Genomic DNA, 21661 nt, shown 5'->3' with positions numbered 1-21661 from the left:
AGCCAATCCTGTGAGACCAGGATGGGTGTAGTGGAAAGACCGAATCACAGTGCCCTGAACTGGTGTTTCTTGTTTGTTTAGACTGAATCTTCCAACCTTCCTAGATGGATGGTTTGAGCCTGGAAGTATGTGTCCTTTAGTTCCAGTGCGCAAATGAAGACCTGAAGTCTTAGCCCTTGTCCGAACTCCAACATGGTGTGGAAATCGACCCAAAGGGACAGCTCCTTGCGGATCCTATCGCATGGGAGATTGTTGACGCCGAGGTCTTGACTCGTGGCATAAAGGATCGAACGCAATACCCTGTGTAAGGATTCTTCCCTGAGAGAATTCCTTTAACTCATAGAACGAAGGCAATGCTTAACCCTACCATGAGCCCTGATGGGATTGATGCTATTCCTTAGAGTAGAATCAGTCTGGCAAATGTTAATCAATGGTTAACGGTTGGGTATTGTGGTTACTGTGCAGTTGGAGAGTGCTCGCAAGTAGTCCCCTGTCGACAAGCCGCTGATGAGGGGTGGTCGATCGTTTGTCGATCACTTTAGAGACAGAAGCCGATCCTGTGAGACCAGGATGGGTGTAGTGGAAAGACCGAGGTACAGTGCCCTGAACTGGTGTTTCTTGTTTGTCTAGACTGAATCTTCCAACCTTCCTAGATGGATGGTTTGAGCCTGGAAGTATGTGTCCTTTAGGTCCAGTGTGCAAATGAAGACCTGAGGTCTTAGCCCTTGTCCGAACTCCAACATGGTGTGGAAATCGACCCAAAGGGACAGCTCCTTGCGGATCCTATCGCATGGGAGATTGTTGACGCTGGGGTCTTGACTCGTTTCATAAAGGATCGGACGTCATACCCTGTGTAAGGATTCTTCCCTAAGAGAATTCCTTTAACTCACAGAATGAAGGCAACGCTTAACCCTACCATGAGCCCTGAAAGGGATTGATGCTATTCCTTAGAGTAGAATCAGTCTGGCAAATGTTAATCAATGGTTAACGGTTGGGTATCGTGGTTACTGTGCAGTTGGAGAGTGCTCGCAAGTAGTTCCCTGTCGACAAGCAGCTGATGAGGGGTGGTCGATCGTTTGCCGATCACTTTAGTTGATTGGTGTGATGGCGAACGGCCAGTAGCGAGAAGTATGTTGTATACCTTCTGATCTAGGGAACTACGGGCAGAGGTTGAATAGTAAGTCCGAGTCACGAACTGCTGGGGAATTGTCGATGATAGGTAAATCGGCGGTATGTGAGCCGAAGATGAAGGCTGTCTGGTCAGTCAGTCAAGGTAGGTTGGCGATAAATGAGTTGGTAATCTGTTTTGAGAGCCCTGAGAGAAAGCAGAATGGTTTAATGATAGTCAGTTGGTGATGGTAAGCCATTGATGATCAGCGATCGATGGCGGACCGGTGATCAGTGAGCTAGAGATCAGCAAGCTGACTATGGTCCCTCCTGGGTTGTCAGAGATCAGCAAGCTGACTATGATCCCTCCTGGTTGGTCAGAGATCAGCAAGCTGACGATGGGCTGGTCAAAGATCAGCGAGCTGAGTTCGACGATAGAAGAAAGATGAGCTGCCCATCGGTGGTCTAGTGATCAGCAAGCTGATGACTGGTTATTGACTAGCAATCAGAGATCGTTAGTCATTGGAGGGACTAGAGGTCAATGATCAGAGCTGGGCTAGCAAGTGGCGATCTGGTGATCGGCGAGCTAGCAATCAGCAAACAGTGAACTAGCCATCAGCAATCAGTGATCTAGCCATCCGTCTGTTGATGCTTCCTTGTTTGCTGACAGTGGTACTGTCAAGAAAAAAAACTTCAGAAGAGACAGGGACCAAGGAATCCCCGTTTTGATTCCCCTTGGAAGATGGAATCTTCGGGATCTTGGATCCTTCTGTGAAGCCTCTTTCCTCTTTTCCCGGTGGCCATGTTATGTGCTTGCGGGGAGAGGAATGGGGCAATGGTGACCTGTCCAAAAAATTTTATTCTTTTTGCCTATTGCGCGAGTGTGCAGGAGTATACTGGAGTGATGGCACACAGGATGATGCTGGTGCTCAGTTTCTGCTGAAGCGCAGTTTTTGGTGAATGTACAGAAGAGCGCTGGAGAGCAGGCAAGCGCTGGTGCGCAGGTGAGCGCTGGCTCTTTGGCAAGAGCTAGCGCATTGGCGAGCATTGGATTTGCGAGCACTGACTCTTTGGCAAGAGCTGGCACATTGGATTTGAGACAGCAACTGCGCATGAGAGCGCTGATCTGAGAGCGCAAAAGAGCGCAGGAGAGCGCAGAAGAGCGCTGGCGAACAAGCAAGCGCTGGTTCTTTGTGAAGAGTTGGCGCATTGGCGAGCGCTGGATCTGAGAGTGCAAGTGAGCAGGAGATCGCAGGAGAGCGCAGGTGAGCACTGTGTAGGGTTTTGTGTAGTCTCCCTAGAATGCGCAGAGGTGGGTGACTGGTTGCGCAAGGGCGGGTGCATGGGCACGCGATTGCGTGGCGCGCAGGCGTGTAAGAGGGCTAACGCACGCGACAGACTGCTGGTGCACGTGTGGGAGACTGCTGGTGCGTGCGCGGGAGACTGCTGGTGCACGCGCGGAAGACTGCTGGTGCACGCGCCGAAGACTGTTGGCGAGTGGCGGGAAGACTGCGGGTGCGGAAGACTGTTGGCGTGTATGAGGATGCTGGCGTGTATGAGGATGCTGGCGTGTATGATATCGCGGGCGCAAAGGAGAGCACTGGTGCGCAGGTGCAGGAGAGCACTGGTGCGCAGGTGCAGGAGAGCACTGGCGCGCAGGCGCAGGAGATCGTTGGCGAGCAGGAACGATCCACAGAAGAGTCCAGGACCGAAGTCCAAGGACTAACTGCAGCGTAAGGTTGCGCTGGTAGGTCGTCAGGTCAACTGGCAGGACAATCAAGAACTGGGATGTGCCCTTTGGAAGGGTGAACATCCACCGATGGCGAACATGAAAGGTCTACAGAAGAGTCCAGGACCGAAGTGCGGGGGACTAAGCTGCAGCACAAGGTTGCGCTGGTAGGTCGGCATGTTAGCTGGCAGGATGAGCAGGAACTGGGATGTGCCCTTTGGAAGGGCGAATATCCAAAGATGACGATCATGAACGATCCACAGAAGATTCCAGGACCGAAGTCCACGGACTAGCTGTAACGCAAGGTTGCGTTAGTAGGTCAGCTGGAAGGACGATCAGGAACTGATGACGCCCACGAGGGCCAGTGGACCAGCAAGCTGACCTTCAGCAGTAGCGATCCTCAGAAGAGGAGTCTCTATGAGTGGCCCCTCTCGTGAACGAGAGAGGTTATCACTTCACAGGAGAGACTTGCCTAAGACTATGCTCCACCCCCGAAGGAAGAGACTCGGTAAGGGGGGAGTGTAGTCTAGGCGAAGACAGCAACAGCAGTCGGAGTCTGTGAAGTGATGAAGATGCAGGCAGTTCTCCCTCGGATGGGGGGAAACAACCTTTCCTCGAAGATGAAGTGCTGATCAGGTGTTGCCACGGGCGTACTTCTGAGAGAAGGGATGACGCCCATGATGATGCCCATGAGGACCGGTGGATCAGCAAGCTGACCTTCAGCAGTAGTGATCCTCCGAAGAGGAGTCTCTATGAGTGGCCCCTCTCGCGAACAAAAGAGGTGATCATTTTGCAGGAGAGACTTGCCTAAGACTATGCTCCACCCCCTAAGGAAAAGAGACTCAGCAAGGGGGAAGAGTAGTCTAAGCGAAGGCAGCAACAGCAGTCAGAGTCAATGAAGTGATTGAAATGTAGGAAGTTCTCCCTCGGAAGGGAGAAACAACCTCACACCTGGGGAGGAAACTATCCCTCGGACGGGAAAGTTGTCCAACCCCTGGAGGCGAACCTCCTGGTAGCATTCTAAGATGATCTGAAGTGCTGATCATGTTGTCACGGGCGTACTTCTAAGAGAAGGGATGATGCCCGTGACGACATCCTCAGAGGGACGGCAGTGACAGCAGATTCCCCAGGCATGAACAGAACAGCTCTGCTTCGTCGGCACTCTTAGTCGAACAAACAAAACTGTATAGCTAACAGAGGAAAAATAAAATAAATTATGTAACAGAAAATTCCCTAGGGAGGAACTCCGAAGAGGACCACCGAGGGAACAAACATAAAATAAGTACAGAATTGCGTCCTCCCTTCCCCAGTCGACATACACGGGAGAAGGGGGAGCAGAGTAACTGTAATAAAAATGGAATTTTTATTATAAAATCACAAATTTTAAGTAATTTGTAATTTTCCTAACATTACTTACCTCGAGCTACTTTCTTAGGAGTATCTGGGATCTCCTCACAACCGACCAGAGTTTTGTGTAGTTTACCCTACTCCCGTTTTCTATGAGGGGTAACCATTGGTGGAGTGATACGCGCCCTGAGACGACCCTGGTTCAGAGAGCATGCTTGCTCAGGTCTCGATCCCCAGTAAGTTCTTGATAGCTTAGGTTTCTATGAGGTCCAGCAAGGCACTCGGGGAAGGATGGTTGGGCCATTACCCGAAAGTAGTTCGAGGTAAGTACTGTTAGGAAAAATACAAATTACTTAAAATTTGTGATTTGTTCCAACACGGAGTACTTACCTCGAACTACTTTCTTAGGAGACTTATACCTTAGGAGGTGGGAGTGTCCTTCAGGACCTAGAGACCATGACAAGTATATAAGAGGAACCTAGATAGGAGACTGTTCTGCTGACCCCAAGGAAAACACGAGAGAATAGGGAAAACTACGCAAAAACCCATCTTAGTGTCTAAGTAACTCACCTCTGCAAGAAATCCTAGGAGACATGTCCTTCCAAAGTTAGTGTATCCCATGGAAGTTTCAGGGGGCTACTGGAGTCATTTTCGGTAAGGGAACAGGGGAAGGAAGAACAAGGGGGTTAAGGAAGGAACCTGTGTCTCTTGGACTTACTACCCACGGTTATCACTGGGGCTACACCTTTAAACCTTTTGGAGCACGGAAATGACGGGACCTATCGAGAACCCGTCCAGGGACTTCCTCGAGTAGTCCTTCAAGTAGTGAGCTGTGAAGGTCGACTGGTTAGACCAAGTACCTGCCCTCAGGATCTGGCCCACTGCCATATTTTTCTCAAATGCCAATGAAGTACTTAGACCCCTAATGTCGTGGGGTCTGGGCTTTCCTGGAAGGGGGACCCCTGCACTACTGTAAGCCTTGACGGTCTCTTGCCGTAGCCAGAAGGAGATAGTATTCTTGGAGACTGGCTTCTTCACTAGTCCCGAGGAGACGAAAAGACTCTTGATCTCGGGTCGAAGTCTGGCTGTCCTCTCCAAGTATTTCCGTACTGCCCTAACATGGCAGAGCAGCAAGTCCCTCGAGTTGTCTGACCGAGGGATTGCCGGCACTGAGAACCCTTCAAACTTGGGATCCCAAACGGCTGGATTCTGAGTCTTTGCCACGAAGAATGGTACGAACCTGAAGGTAACCTCACGCCAACCCTTCGAGTGTGACACCTCGTACGACAGTCCATGAATCTCCCCTACCCGTTTTGCTGATGCCAGAGCTAACAGAAAAACTGTCTTGAGGGTAAGTTCCTTGTCCAAGATGTCCTTTAGGGGTTCGAAGGGAGGTTCTGACAGCATCTTCAGGACTCTAGCCACGTCCCAGAGGGGCACCCTAACGGCTTGAGGGGGGCACGATTGTTCGAAGCTCCTGATGAGCATCGAGATATGTCTGGAGGCTCCCAGGTCAATGCCCTTCAGGAGGAAGACTTGACCCAGAGCAGCCCGGACTCCTTTGATGGCTGGGATGGACATGTTTACTACATCCCTGAGATAGACTAGGAAGTCCGCTATCTCTGGAATGGAGGCCCTCAATGGTTTGATGCTCCTCGAGACGCACCACTTAGTGAACGTGGCCCACTTTGCCTGGTATACTGCTGCTGATGAACGCCGCAGATACCCTGACATCCTTGTTGCCGTTCTCGAAGAATATCCCTCCTTCCTCAGGAGACGCTCGATAACCTCCACGCGTGAAGGCGGAGGGACCGAGAGTTTTCGTGGAACCTTTAAAAGTGGGGCTGCCGGAGAAGGTATGTCCTGTCCGGAAGGGGCCAAGGTGGAAGGCGCGCCAGTTCTTTTAGATCCGCGAACCACTCTCTCTCTGGCCACCAGGGTGCTACCAAAGTCATCCACAGGTTGTCCGCTCACCTCACCCTGTTGAGGACCTGTCTGAGCATCCCGAAGGGAAGGAAGGCGTAAACGTCGAGGTTGTCCCAAGGGTGCTGGAAGGCGTCCTCGAACACCGCTTCTGGATCTGGCACAGGAGAACAAAACACGGATAGCTGTGCGTTCAGTCTCGTTGCGAAGAGGTCCAACACTGGCGAGCCCCATTTCTGAATGAGGGTCTTGGCCACTTCCGTGTGCATGGACCACTCGGATCCTACCACTTGACCCATTCTGCTGAGGCCGTCGGCCAAGACGTTTCTCTTCCCTGGAATGAACCTTGCTGAGATCTTGATCTGTTCCTCTTCGGCCCATTCCAGCAGTGCCATCGTGAGGACGCACAACTCCTTCGATTTTAGTCCTCTTTGTTTCTTTATGTAGGCCACCACCATGGCGTTGTCGTACATCAGTGCCACGGTGTTTCCCCGGAGCCGATGGACGAACTCTAGGCACGCTCTTCGCACTGCCATCATCTCTAGTACGTTTATGTGCTGGTTTTTCTCTTCATCCGTCCAGCTTCCTCTTGCTGTCTTGCCAAGGAGATGGGAACCCCACCCCTCCTTGGATGCGTCCGTGAACAGAAGCATCTCCGGAGGGTCGGCTGCGAAGGGCATTCCCTTGAGGGTGTTCGATCTGTCGAGGCACCACTCTAGGACTTCCTTCGTCTCCGGGAACACCGGGACCACCTTGTGGGGGGGGAGTCTCTCTGGTTCCAGGTGTCCTTCAGGTTCCATTGAACTCCCTGAGTTTGAGTCTCCCTTGGGGGACTAGCTTCTCTAACGACACGAGGTGGCCTATCAGCCTCTGCCAGTCCTTGGCTCTCCTGGGCTGGTCCGAAAGGAAGGGCCGGAGGATCTGGTCCAAGTTGTCTAGTCTCTCCGCGGAAGGGAAAGCTCTCGCCAACCGGGAGTCCAGGACCATTCCGAGGTAGGTCATCCTGGTGGAGGGTATCAGTTGGGACTTCTCTAGGTTGATGATGATACCCAGGACGTTGCAGAACCACAGGAGCTTCGCGCCTTGCTCCGTCAGTACTTCCCCTGAGGCTGAAAGCAATAACCAGTCGTCCAGGTACCAAATCAGGCGAATGCCCTGTTTGTGTGCCCAGGCTGAGACTGTTGTGAAGACCCTCATGAAGAACTGAGGGGCTGTGGACAGACCGAAGCAGAGGGTCTTGAACTGCAACGCTTGGGTACCCCCATTTCACCCTTAGGTACTTCCTGCTGGAGGGGTGAACAGGGATTTGGAAGTATGCGTCCTTGAGGTCTAAGGACGTCATGAAGTCCCCTCCCTCAAGGCCGCTAGGACAGACTTCGGGGTGTCCATCTTGAAGTCGGTCTTGCACACGAACTTGTTGAGGGCTGAGAGGTCTATGACTGGTCTCCAGCCCCCTGTTACTTTCTCCACCAGGAAAAGTCTGCTGTAGAACCCAGGGCCCGGGTTCTTGACTGGTTCTATCGCCCCTTTCGCCAGCATCGCAAAGACCTCCTTTTGTAGGGCCGTCCTTCTCAAGGGGTCCTTGGGTGCCAACCATTCTGCCTGTTGATCTGGCATTAGAGGTGGGGGGTCCGTCAGGAAGGGCAACCTGTACCCTTCTTTCAGGACTGCTACGGTCCACGGATCTGCTCCGTGGTCTCTCCATGCTTGCTAAGAATGTTTGAGGCATCCCCCCACCTGAGGCTTCGGCAGGAGTAGGGGGCCTCTCTCCCTATCTCCTTCTAGAGGTGCGGCCTGAAAGACCTCTTCTGGCTGCCGCACAAGAAGGCCTGAAGTATGACTGTGCTGAAGACGTTCCTCTACGGGAGGGCTGCGAAGGCTGAGACCAGGCCGTAGTAGGGGCGTCTCTCCTGGGTTGACTAGGTGAGGCACGAGGAGGAAGGGAGGCGTCGGAGGGTGCCCTTCTATGGGTAGGTCTTCTCGCTGGAGGGGGTCTGGAATCTCCCGTATCCTTCAGCTTCCTGACCCTCTCCACCGTCTCTTCCACTGCCTTCAGGGGGAAAACTGAGTCGTCCCACAGGGGTAGGCTCCTCAGGGACCTCGCTTCTCTGTCTGGGAGCCTCCTTACAAGCTTGTTGAGCACTGTGTCCCTTTTCCGCAGAACCCAATTGGCAGCCGTTAGGAGTTGCAGAAGGTCCGGAAACCATTCTGCGTGATAACATAGCGAAGCTATGAGGGTCTTTGAAAGGTTGACCGATGTTCTGGCCTTGTTGAGTACCCTCCTCATCAGACAGAACGGGGGAAAGGCGTAAACATAGATGTTGTCCCACTGTTGTTGGAATGCATCTTGCATGAGAGCCTTCGGATCTGGGACTGGGGAACATTACAACGGGAGCCTGAAGTTCAGGGCCGTTGCGAAGAGGTCCACTGTCGGAGAACCCACACAAAGACAGGACTTTGTTGGCTACTAGATGATCCAAAGACCACTCGTCACTCAATATCCGAGATGCTCTGCTCAGGTTGTCGGCGAGCACATTCCTTTTGCCGGGAATGAAGCTGCTACATGGGATAGGTGTTGCAAAAAAGTACCTCCTTGCTTGTTGATGTAAGTCACTACTGTGGTGTTGTCGCTCATAACCACCATTGAGTGGCCCGCCAGGAACTGTTGGAACTGTTGAAGGGCCAGAAAGATGGCCTTCATCTCTAGGAGATTTAAGTGGAGGTACTCTTCTGACTCTGACCAGAGGCCTGAGGTCATGTGGTGCAGCACGTGGGCCCCTCACCCTCTTTTTGAAGTGTCTGAGAACAGCATCAAATCCAGGGGGAGGATGAGAAGATCCACTCCCTTTCGTAGACTCTCATCTGCCACCCACCACTCGAGGTACGTCAGTTCCGCTGATCCCATGGGGATCCGGATGTCCGGGGAATCGAGAGTCGGATTCCACCGGGACTGAGTCGCCACTGAAGGGATCTCATCCTGAGGCAACCATTGGGAACTAGACGGGACAGTGATGAAAGGTGACCAAGGAGACGTAACCACGTTTGGGCTGGAAGTTCTTCTCGTCTGAGGAAGGGTCTTGCAACCTTCCTCAACTTTGCTATTCTATCATCTAATGGGAAGGCTTTATGGAGATTGGTGTCTATAATCATGCCTAGGTATACCACTCTCTGTGTAGGAAGCAGGGATGACTTCTCGAGATTTACCCATGATCCCCAGATCTTGGCAAAGTCTCAGAAGTTTGTTTCGGTGTAGAAGATGGGTTGACGCCGAGTCTGCTAGGATTAGCCAGTCGTCCAGATAGTGGAGGAGACGGATGCCAATCCTGTGTGCTAGGGCAAACACTCTTGTGAAAACTTAAGGTGCTGTGGAAAGACCGAAGCACAGGACCTTGAACTGGTATTTCCTGTTGTCTAGGCTGAATCTTAAGTACTTCCTTGAAGATGGATGGCCTGGGATCTGGGAGTATGCGTCCTTTAGGTCCAGTGCACACATGAAGTCCTGTGGTCTTGCTGCTAGTCTGACCGTGTCTGCCGTCTCCCTGCTGAACGGACTTTGCTTGACAACCTTGTTCAGGGCTGAGAGGTCGATGACTGGTCTCCAGCCTCCAGACACCTTTCTTACAAGAAAGAGTCGACTGAAGAAGCCTGGGGATCCGTCGAGGACCTCCTGGAGAGCGTCCTTCTTCAACAGGGTCTGGACTTCTGCCCGAAGGGCTGGCCCGCTGATAACATGGCAAAGGAGTCTATCAACACTGGATTCCTGGTCAGGGGAGGGAGAGATGTTATGAACGGGATGCGATGTCCTAGACGAATCACGGAGATTGTCCAGGGTTCGGCCCCGAGTTGCTTCAACCTGTCCGAGCAACTTTGTAGGCATCCCCCTACTGGTGGAGAAGTAGGGGGAGTGCCTATCCTAGCGTGTGCGGCCTCGGCTGCTCCCTCTAGGATTCTTCCCTCCACTTGAGGACTTAGTGCTTTCCTGTCCTTGGCAGGAAAGAGCTTCTTAGAAACCATTGTCTTCGCTGCTGACTTGGTCGTCGTGGTCTTGGTTGGACGGGGCTGCTGAGGAGCTGGTGGTTTATAGGGCTTGGATGTCAAAGCCCTATGGAGGAGGGAGTCCTTATGGGACTTCTTCCATCTCTCAGCAGCATGTTCCACGTCCTTAGGCTTAAACAGGTGGGCTCCCTCTAGAGAGGAATGTCTGAGCCTAGCTATCTGGACGTTGGGGACTTGTTGGTGGAATCTCTCAGACACTGCTTCTCAACGTTTCAATATGGTATTCGCCCACAAGTTAGAAACTTGGTGGGCGATTAACTCGATCGTGCGAGTGCCCGAGAGAAGGAAAGTCTCCATTGCCTTCCTGGTACGTTCCTTGGAGAAATCCTCAGTTTGCACCAGGATTCCCAAGGTCCCTAACCAGATATCAAGCCACAAAGTAGCCTGCACAGCATACTTCGTGATCTATTCCTGATTAAGGATCTCGGTGGCCGAGAACGAGACCTGCCGGCTGGAGAGTCTCTTGAGAGAGACTCCCTTAGTGAGCTCTTCCAAAGAATGGTGGAGAGGAAGAGCTGGACTAGGTTCCTCCAGGATCTCGAAGTACCTCCTCTGTTGGACACGAGGAGGTGGGAGGAGCTTGTTGGTAGAGCCGGAACGTTGGGAGGAGGCACACTCGGAGAGCTGTAGGGCGATCTTAACCCTGGCACCCTTCAACCTTTGAGACCAAGGCTGGGCTGCACTGGTCTTTGAGGGCTTCTGGGTGCCAAAGACACGGTCTAAGACTGTGTCCTTGCCCTCCCAAGGGAGAATCTCTGGGTCGGTAAACCCGTTGAGAACCTTTATAAGAGTCAGGACCTGCCAGAATGCATGTTCTGACTCTTTTTGCTCTCCTTCCGACGTTGGACTTGCAGCGAAGTCTCCATCTTCCAACCCCGAGAGCTCTTCCCGGGGTGGGTTGTGGACATCCCTCGAGTGGCTGGCTGTCTCCGTCTTGGTAATCCTCGTGGAGGACTTTGGCTAAGTCTTGGCGTCTTTGGGCTCCTTCCGAGGAAGGAGGTAGGACTCCAACATCGAAGGCCTGGATGTAGTGTCCTTCCTGATCTGTGATAGGGAACTCTCTGCGTGAGGGGAGGCTTCCTCCGACGGTGGAATGGAGGAAAACCTTTCCCCACGCGACTACCTTGGCAAAGGTGAGGTGGGAGAGTATCCCGGGGGGAAGATACAGGCGGGACTAGCCTTGATGGCCTGACCGGAGTCAGTTTTACCCTCGAGGAAGTGACCACGTCAGAGACTCCTCTTTTTCTCTTCAAGGGGGTGGAAGAAGCCATGGTTCTGTGTCGACAGTCTGGAGGTATAGGCTGCTCCGATGAGCGGCCAGACAGGGCAGGATTGAAGGCCTGTGCTACAACTCTGACTAAGGTACTGAACCATGGCTGCTGACTGACCGATACACTGTCAGACAGATCCCCTGAAGAGAAAGGGACCGAAAGTTCCCTGCGAGGAGTTTCCTTTATAGGTGGGTCCGCCTCAGAAGAAGCCAGTTTGGGGATCCTGAACCCCTCTGCAGAAGCCTGTTCCCCTTTTCCCGAAGGACGCATTGAAAGGCGTTTGCAGAGAGGGGAGTGAGGCGATGGTGACCTGACCCAGTGCAGTTCCTTTACTCGTGTTGGTGAGCGCTGGTGCGCGGGCGACCGTTGGCACGCAGGTGAGAGTAAGCACGCAAATGAGAGCTGGCTGGCGTGCGTGAACGAGTGGTGACGCGTGGGCGAGGCTGACGCGTGGGCGAGGCTGGCGCGTTGGCGAGTGTTGGCACGCACACGCGGACAAATGTTTTCGCGCACGCACGGGTGAATGCTGGCGCGTAGGAGAGAGATGGCGAGCGCGCGCAGGAGAGTGCTGGTGCGTGGGCGAGCGTGCAGGCAAGATCTGGCGAGCAGAAGAGATATGGCGCTTAGGAGCGGGCTATTGATGGCGTGCGCGCGTAAGCGAATGATGGCGCATACACGAAGGGGAATGATGGCGCGTAGGAGAGCGCTGGCACACAGGAGAATGCCGACGCGCAGGAGCTCGATGACGAGCAGGCGAGTGCTGGCGTGCGGGAGAGCGCTGGCGCGCAGGAGAATGCTGGCACACGGGAGGGTGCTGGCGTGCAGGAGAGCCCTGGTACGCAGGAGAGGGCTGGCGCGCAGGAGAGCACTGGCGCGCAGGAGAGCACTAGCGCGCAGGAGAGCGCTGGCACGTAGGAGAGCGCTGGCGCGTAGCCGCATGTTGCAGCAGCCGTCTATGAGGACGAGCAGGTGAAAGGGCCCGCCGATGCGTTGTAGAGCGCTGATGGGCTCCTCTGCAGGTGACGGCTGCGACGACAAAGCAGAAGAGCTGAAGAGGTGCCTTTTCACCGATGGTGAAGGGAGACCTTTAAGGCGAAGTGGAGGGCGAGCTTTACGACGAAAGCACCCTCCTCGAAAGAGGAGTCTCTATGAGTGAACTCCCCCGAGGAGGAGAAACACTCGCAGGAGAGACAGACATTGGACTTAGTTTCCCCCTCGAAGGATGATCAGCAACGGGGGAAACTAAGTCGGCAGCAACAGCTGGAGAGTCTGGAGGAGCACAGGATTCGGATGAGATCATAGGCAACACCTCTGACACCACAACGTCGACAAGGGCCAGAAGATTTACCTCCGACGGCAACGATGACTGCTGCACACTAGCACCCCTGCGGATGATTTGCAGCAATGCGTCCTTGGAGGGCGGACCCGAGAGCCCCAAGGACGACCAAACCTGTGATAAGGAAGTTATTGGCAAGGCCTCACCCGGTGGGGAGAGGTGGAGCCGCTTCGCTAGGGGAAGCAACACCATCTCTCAAGGGCAGGGGTTGGCCGATATTAGATTGGTCTACGCTACTACTCGAGGGTCTCTCGGAAGAGACCGAACGAGTTGGAGCTTCGGAGGAGGGTCGGGAGAGGGAAAGAGAGGCCTTGGGTTTTTCCCCCTTCGAAGGAGAAACATCCTGCTTAGACTTCTTCCGTCGTCGCCCAAACCTCTCCCACTGGGAGGAAGACCACTCCCTACACTCACTACTGTACACTTATTGCTACAATCACACCGTTGACCTCTGCAGGTGGGACAAAGGGTGTGGGGATTGGTCTCCACCGCCGCCATAAAAGTTCCACAGGGCCGGCCGGTGAGTCCAGGGCAGGTGCGCATACTTGCAGAAGTCAACACACAAACACACACTAGAAAAAAAGAAAAAGCAAAAAACGATTAATGGCAGTCCAATAAAGGCGAAGGATGAAGAGCGGCAACGTCCGTTTACCATCCGAGCCAAAAGTAAAGTGAGCTAAATCACAGGTGTGTAAGTGGAAGCAGTAGCAAGCTAACCCCCCCTACCCCCTGCTTACTAGCGGTGAGGGTAGTTAACCCTCCCTAATCTTTAATGGTTCGTCATTTCAGCTACGCCGAAAGTAATACCCCTGATAAATAGTGTGGTTTGTACAGCATTCCAGTTACGGAACAATATTGAATTAAAAGCTCAAGACAGAGACAACTGACGAAATCTAATCAAGGCCCTTTACGTCAATAGGCATAGGAGTAGATGATGATGATGATGATCAACAAGGGGTTGCAGTTTTACATAAAAAAAAAAAACTCCTATTTTCTTCAAAAATAACCCTTAATTCCTTCGCATATAAATACAGTAGTTAATAAGGTATACCCTAATATATCCTACAGTAATGGGGGCAATCCAGTGGGAACAGGGGGTTTCAGGTGGGGAAAATTTACTGGGGAATTGATAAATAATGGTTAAACTAACCTTTACTTCTCTACATTATTCTCTGTGATGCATAACATATCCATAATTGATAGATTAAAAGTTTTCAGGCATCCTGACATCTAAGGTCACATTTCCATGAAAAATAAACAAAATATTGGCATCCAATTCCTCTTAAATATTTATTTCACTCTTTTCTTTACATTTTGAAAATCACATGTATCCCAGCCTGTTTGTAAAGTGTCCTAAGTGCAATTCTACTCAGTTCCTATCTAATTGGGAAGATTAACACATTTTTCATTAATAGTCATTTGTGAAGATTGCTAAGATAAAAAAGTCGTAGGTGTCAATCATTAGATTGGGAATTATTTGTGATTTACTTTTAGAGTTTGTGACCTGTGTATGAGGGTCTGGGAGCCTTGCCCCCCACCTAGGTCTGTGACCTGGGAAGGAGGTTCCAAGGGGCTTGCCCCAGGCTAGGTCTGTGACCTGAGGAGGAAGGTCCAGGGGGACTTGTCCCCAGGTAAGTCTCTGGTGGCCTGGTAGTAGCGTCCTGGCCTGATGATTGCCAGACTGGGGTTCGAGTCCCGATCAAACTGGTTAATTTCTTTGGTCGCTGCAACCTCAGCATCCTTGTGAGCTAAGGATGGGGGTCTTGAGGGAGCCTATAAGTCTATTTGCTGAGTCATCAGCAGCCATTGCCAGGCCCTCCTTGGTCCTAGTTTGGGTGGAAAGGGAGCTTGGGTGCAGATCATATGTAATATGGTCAGTCTCTAGGGCATTGTCCTGCTTGATAGGGCAATGTCACTATCCCTTGCCTCTGCCATTCATGAGCAGCCTTTGAACCTGGGAAGGGGCTCTGAGGGCTTGACCTACAGTTAAGTTTGTGACTTGTGAACTACTGGGTTAGGTTAGGTGGGTTTTTTGGATCTGTGGCCTTTTACGAATATCATGAGTATTGAATAATCATGTATTTTCCTGTTTTTGCTCTCCCAAAGTCCTAGGTTCCCACCTGTGTCCATCGGGAAGGGGGGATAACGGGAGAACAGTTTATTTGCGATGGAAATAAAAGCTTAAATTTGTTGAAAATACATTGTTTACTGTAAGAAGAATTGTCATTTCTTTCTATTGAAAATGTAATTCCGTGTAGTTCTATAATTTTACCCATACTTGTAGATACAATAAAATGTGGGTGACGCGAACACGGATAGGAAGGACCCAACGATCAACACACATACCCAGTCTCCTATATGACATCGTTCTCTTATGCACTGAAGGTGGAAAAAAAGTTCAATTACAAAGTACAGAAGCTAAGAAGCTTTAAGAAGCCTAAAAATCAAGTAGACCTTTGCTCTGACAGCAATATTGCGTTTAGCCTAGACCTACAGGTACAGTATACTAAAACTAAATGAAATGGGGTCTACTCATAACTCATGATAAACCAGTTACTATGATGCAATGGGCATCCCAATCATAGTCGAAATTAATTCAAACAACTAAAATACACAACTTACATCCGCTTTATTAATTAAGGATTCCAACTCGTCCATTTTAAAAATAACTAAAAGTACACACTGACAAATACAGACAGACCACTGACAGACGATAATATTTGTTTACGATTCGCATTCCGTGTGTGTTCTCTACATTAGATTTTAATTAAACTTCTATATTTATCAGCAACAGAAATTTTAGTATTTATATTATATTCTATTGCATAATTTTTAATATATTATTGACAATTTTTAATTATATCCTAGTTTATCAGAGCAAACACTAAAATATAGCAATAGAACGAATTTAATCACATTCATATTTGAAAAATAAAACTTGATCGAAGAACATATATAATAACATAAAATAAATATCGAGATTATAAGAGGAAAATAATTATCTATTACTTTGCAAAAGTGTTGAAGTGCAATACTTGAGTCATATAGAAAATCTAAGATGTGAAGAGTATCTATCATCCCACCCAGGCATTCGAACGTTGAAAATTGTTACTGTTTAAAACTAGATATTTTAGTAATATGCAGTGTATTTAAATATATTGATAAATTTTGTTTCACTTTTAGATTATATAACATTCAATATTGTGGATAATCTAATCGTCTTTAATAAATCAGGGTTCATTACAGTGTTACCAAGTCCTATGATACCTCAAGCCTTGGTTCTTCACTGCTCTCTCCACAACACAATGATTGTGGGCATACTACTAGAAGCGTTGTTGTAAAGTGCTGCAATCTGCTGAAAATTCCTTGTCATGAACTACTTCTTACACAGACAGCATAGTTTGCATACTTTTCCTTCTAACTTCCAGAGCCTATCTAATATATCGGAAAACTTCTTTAGTTGATGTTTCTAACTTCCCCAATTCTATGTCATTTCTTCTATTTTTTCTTAATTCCTTACAGTTAAACATATGCCCAGTTGTATATCCACCTCACTACAAACCACTCAAAGTTTATTCATCCATTCATGTTTCTATAATTTTCTTTTAATTCTACAATATTCCTCCTTGTTTTCATAACTAATACTGCTTAATTAGTGTCAAGTTCTCCAATGTAATCTCTTTTCATTACTGTTTACAAACCCCAGTTTGGTCATTTCTGCTTTATATTTCTTTTTTGAGCTCTTACTTTGTATATTTTCTTACTTCTTCAATTTTAATATCATATTTTTGTCTATTTCCAAAAGTTTTTTTCTACAGCATTCTTCTTTTTATACTATATTTCCACGTTTCTCAATTCACTTTACTTTACGTTATTTTAAGGGTCGTTTTTTTTTCGGTCTTATAGAGCAGGGAAACTCTACCCTCCACAGGACCTCCACAGTCATTTTATCTTGTTCGTTTTAGAGCATTCAACATTTCACATCACGTACTGCTAATTTACTGTTAAATCGTCACAATCAAAGCACTCACAGAAAAAAAATCTTCAGTTTCCTCTTGAAAGCCTTAATATCTTCAATCCTTTGAATATTTCATGTGAGCTTATTTTATAGTCTCGGGCCGCATATTTAAATGCTCGAGAGCCTACAGTAGACATATGTCTAGGTTCCAATAGTTTGAAACAATTTGTAACTATTCTAGTTTAAACATGATTTGTTGGCAGCACAATATGTAGCAATTCTCCTAGATATTTTGGATGTCCGGTTCAGATAACTTAGTGGGTTATTGTACATATTTTGAACTCAATTCTTACTTTAATAGGCAGCCAATGTAAATCTATTGGTATAGGAGTGATCATTTCTCGAGGTGGGACACCTTTTATCAGTCTTATTCCTCTGTTTATTATGTTTTGTAATTTCTTAAGTTGTGTTTTTGGTAATTTGTTGTAGATGTAATTACAGTAGTCAATCCTGGTAATAACACAGTTTATCACAAGCCCTTTACAGAATATTCACTCACGTACTTTTTTATATAAGCAGTTTTTACTACGTTATCTATTTGGGCATTGAGAGACAAGTTACAGTCGAGAGATAAGCTTATGTCACGAACTTTACTAGGTATTGGGATTGAGTCATTATTTATGTTTATTTGAATATCACCTAGGTTTCTTACGATGTTTTTCTTTCCCGCCACCACAAACTAAGTTTAGTTTAATTCAATTTTAGTTGTTTGATTGCCATCCATTCCCTAAAACTGTCAAAAATTAAATTTAGATTTTCAGTAATGTCGTCTGTATCATTTATGGGGAAGTAAGATTGTGTATTATCCGCAAATAGTTTGAACTTCATATCATGCCTTTGTAGTATTTTCGACAGATAAAGAATAAGATTGGGCCCAGTACACACCCCTGAGGTAACCCTCTGTTTAAACGTTTATATGATGAATAAGAGTTTCCAATTTGCACACAGTAATTTCTATGAATCAAGTAGTCTTTTAGGTATTCGAAAGCTTGATCTTCAATACCGATGAACTGTGGATCATCTAGTAGTAATTCGTGCAAAACTGTATCAAACGCAGCACTAAAATCGAGTGATATCAAAATAGCACATTTATTTTCATCCATCATTTCCAGCATATCATTTACAACAGAACAGATGGCTGTCTCCGTATAGTATAGTTTTCTGTAAGCAGACTGGTTATCTGGCAAAGCTTCTATTTCTTCTAAGTGACTAACTATTTGTTCAAGAATTACATTTTCTAGCACTTTTGAAACAAAAGATAGATTCAAAATAGGTTTGTATGAGCTTAATTCCTGATAATTCAAAGCACTTTTCAGAACCAGTATGACTATAGCCGTTTTCTCATATATCGGAAACTTACACTCATCGATTTTTGTATTTGCTATTCTTGTAATTATATCAGCTAGACTAGAAAAGTTTTTTCCTCCAGTTACTTCTCATATTGACATTAGATCGATCGCACGGTTTGCTTTCTTTGCTCTCTTGATGATCCTGGTGATATCATCTCGTGTTGTATTATTGAATCTCGTTAATTCTAACTGTGTATTTGGTGTAGGATTAATCCGATGTTGAATATTTTCAAATGACCTGGTTATATTTTTCTATTTTGTTTTTAAAGAATATTAGAAAATTGTTTGTTTATTCCTGGTCACTGTACCTCTCTGGTAGCCTTTTTTTTTTTTTTCATTTACATTTCCCATTATAACATTTAGGAGACGATATAACTTATGTCTGTCGCTGATTCGCGGATCTTTCTATTATAGCATTCGCTTTTTTTCCTTTTTAGTAGGTAATTATATTGGCACATTGTATTTTTGTATTCTGACCATGTACTTTATGTTTTAACCAGTTTCACTTTCTTTCTTCTCGTCTTTTTCCCTTTTTTTTCTCTAAAGTCTCTCCGTCAAATCAAGGAGATCGGTCTTTCACAGTTATAGTCTTTCCCATCAGTGGACGCATGGTATCATATTCACTTTTACTCACCCTATTATATATTGTCATAAGACAGTCAACACACATAGGGCCCAACAAACGTTGGTTATCATGATCGCAGGGAATGCTGATGTCATCATTTATTTTCTTTGTAACTTCTTCAATAAATAGAGAAGGAGAGAAGTTTGATTTATGTCTAAAGTTTAATTACTTCACCACTGCTTGTTTCTGTAGAGGTAGTCTAAACGTAATAAGTTTGTGCACTGGAGAGATATTGCATTTCTCTTCTACATTTATATTAGATACAATGTTATTCATGTCATCGCTTATAACCATGTCCAACGTATGCCCAATTAAAGTAGTTGCACAGTCAACATTATTCACCAATTTATAATAGTCCAATAACTCACTAAATCCTGAAGCATCAAGATTTGATGCATCATCCATCCAAAGATTTTAAAGTCTTCACAAATAACTAATTCCTTTTTTTTTTCACGATAATCATCTCAATGAGTACACTAAATTCTTCAAAGAAGATACTAGTATTTGTTCTCGGAGGTTTGTAAACTGTTATAATGGATTTTTTTATACATGACGTTTATTTTTATATATTCATGGCTTGTTAGACTAGTTTTCTTTAACATTTCGAGATTTGGGTAACCCTTATGAATAAATAGCCCTTATACCCCCACCAGACCTACCCTCTCTCAGAATAGAGAGAGAAAATGGTGATGTCAATCTTCCTCATCTCTTTTACTACATTCTTCTTTTAGCAACTATTGAACGGAAGATGTTGATTATTGTTTTAGTTTTATTAAAGTTTCACGGTTTTCGTAAATTCCAAGTTTTATATCATGAAAACTTTTTAATCTCTTCATATTAGTCATTTTTCCAAAGAAATGGCTGGTTTCTATTTCTTTGAAGATTTTTTTTTTCGTTTTCATTCTATCTATTTTACTATTATTTTATAGAAACAATTTAACTTGTCAATTAAAACCTCAGCTTTTTTTGCAACATATATTACATTTAGAACCGGTAAACGTATTGAACAACTATAGAATTATGGAGCTTTCATGCCACGTACATTTCTTAATCATGTCATAATTCAGTATTACAAATGATATTGAGTAGCAACTAAATTAGATTGTAATCCCATTTTCCTACTTTCAGTAAAAGTTTTGCCTCAGATACTAAACAGAAAAAGCTAACCAATAAAACAGTTGTATCAGAATTGATCTTCCTCTCTCGAAAATTTGATTGTTACTTACCAATGTTTAATCTCCTTAAATTAGTCATAGCGAAATAAATTCTGCAAAGTAAACATCAGGAAAAACAACAGGAATATGCACACCAAAAGACCATGAATGGACATTAAAAAACCGAATGATACTGATATCTACTTCTGACGTTAATACATACACATACCAGGGGAGAGAGAGAAGGCAGCTGAAATTTACTGCAGTATTAAATAAAAAATAGTTTGTCTTTTTAGATTCTATTAGAATATTGGACATTATATATATATATATATATATATATATATATATATATATATATATATATATGTGTGTGTGTGTGTGTGTGTGTGTGTGTGTGTGTGTATATATGAGTGTGTGCATGTGTGTATATATATACATATATATATATATATATATATATATATATATATATATATATATATATATATATATATATATATATATATGTATATATATGAGTGTGTGTATGTGTATATATATATATATATATATATATATATATATATATATATATATATATATATATATACAGAGAGAGAGAGAGAGAGAGAGAGAGAGAGAGAGAGAGAGAGAGAGAGAGAGAGAGAGAGAGAGAGAGAGAGAGAGAGATGGCGATTTCATAGTAATAACACTGGAACTTTTCACAAAATATCTGCAATAATTCTTAATACGTACAACTAAGAAAAACTTTATCATTAGGCTGATTTAGACTATTAGAAAGCTTTTGATTATGTCAAAAACTTCAGTAGTTATGAAAGTTCCTCAAGGACAAGGAATAAAAAAATTTTATGTTAGAACTCTTAAAGATGTCTATCCGGGAAGTTTATACCACCTTAAATCTTCATAAGGAAAATGTAAATTCCGACTGAGATAGGAGTTAGACAGGGAGACCGCATCGCTCTTAAGTTAGGCACAGATTGCTTAGAAGTTTTTAAGAATTTCATCATCATCATCTCCTACGCCTATTGACGCAAAGGGCCTCGGTTAGATTTCGCCAGTCATCTATATCTAAAGCTTTTAATTCAATACTTCTTCATTCATCATCTCCTATTAATTGCTTCATAGTTCTCATCCATGTAGGCCTGGGTCTTGCAATTCTTTTAGTTCCTTGTGGAGCCCAGCTGAACGTTTGGTGAACTAATCTCTTTTTTGGGATTGCAAAGAGCGTGCCCAAAATATTTCCATCTACCCCTCATCATGATCTCGTCCACATATGGCACTCGAGTAATCTCTCTTATAGTCTCATTTCTAACCCTGTCCTACCATTTAACTCCCAATATCTTTCTGAGGGCTTTATTCTCAAATCTACTAAATCTATTGGAGATTGTTTCATTATCAGACCATGACTCATATCCATAGATTAACACTGATCTCACTAAACTGATATATAGTCTGATTTTTATATGTAATTTCAGGTGATTTGATTTCCAAATTTTACTTAACATAGTCATTGTCTGATTTTTTTTCAATTTTCACTAAACTCTAATTCTAAAGACCCTGTATTGGAGATCATTGTTCCTAAATACTTAGATGATTCTACCTCATAAATCCTTTCCCCTTCCAATGATATTCCATCTTCCGTTGCATACACCATTCTCGTCATCTCTGTCTTTCTTCTATTTATCTTAGCCCAACGTCATGTGATATTTCATGCATTCTGGTAAACAAGCTTTGCAAATCTTGTGG

The 21661-nt window shown here is 46.0% G+C and overlaps 1 protein-coding gene across 5 annotated transcripts in view; it reads right to left on the bottom strand.

Annotated features, from left to right (window-relative positions):
- Positions 1-15508, bottom strand: part of LOC137651745 (transcription factor SPT20 homolog) — a 589276-nt gene extending 573768 nt beyond the window's left edge. For all 5 annotated transcript variants that reach the window (XM_068384967.1, XM_068384977.1, XM_068384972.1 and 2 more), the window contains exon 1: positions 15389-15508. In XM_068384967.1, the coding sequence (XP_068241068.1) occupies positions 15389-15424 (36 nt within the window). In that variant the 5' untranslated portion in view covers positions 15425-15508. The remainder of the gene's footprint in view (positions 1-15388) is intronic.
- Positions 15509-21661: the final 6153 nt, after the last annotated feature.

The sequence above is a fragment of the Palaemon carinicauda genome, chromosome 1 (genome assembly GCF_036898095.1).
Source record: "Palaemon carinicauda isolate YSFRI2023 chromosome 1, ASM3689809v2, whole genome shotgun sequence".
In the NCBI taxonomy this organism is placed as follows: Eukaryota; Metazoa; Arthropoda; class Malacostraca; order Decapoda; family Palaemonidae; genus Palaemon; species Palaemon carinicauda.
Note: the sequence above shows the minus strand (reverse complement) of the source record. Positions and strands in the feature narration are given on the sequence as shown.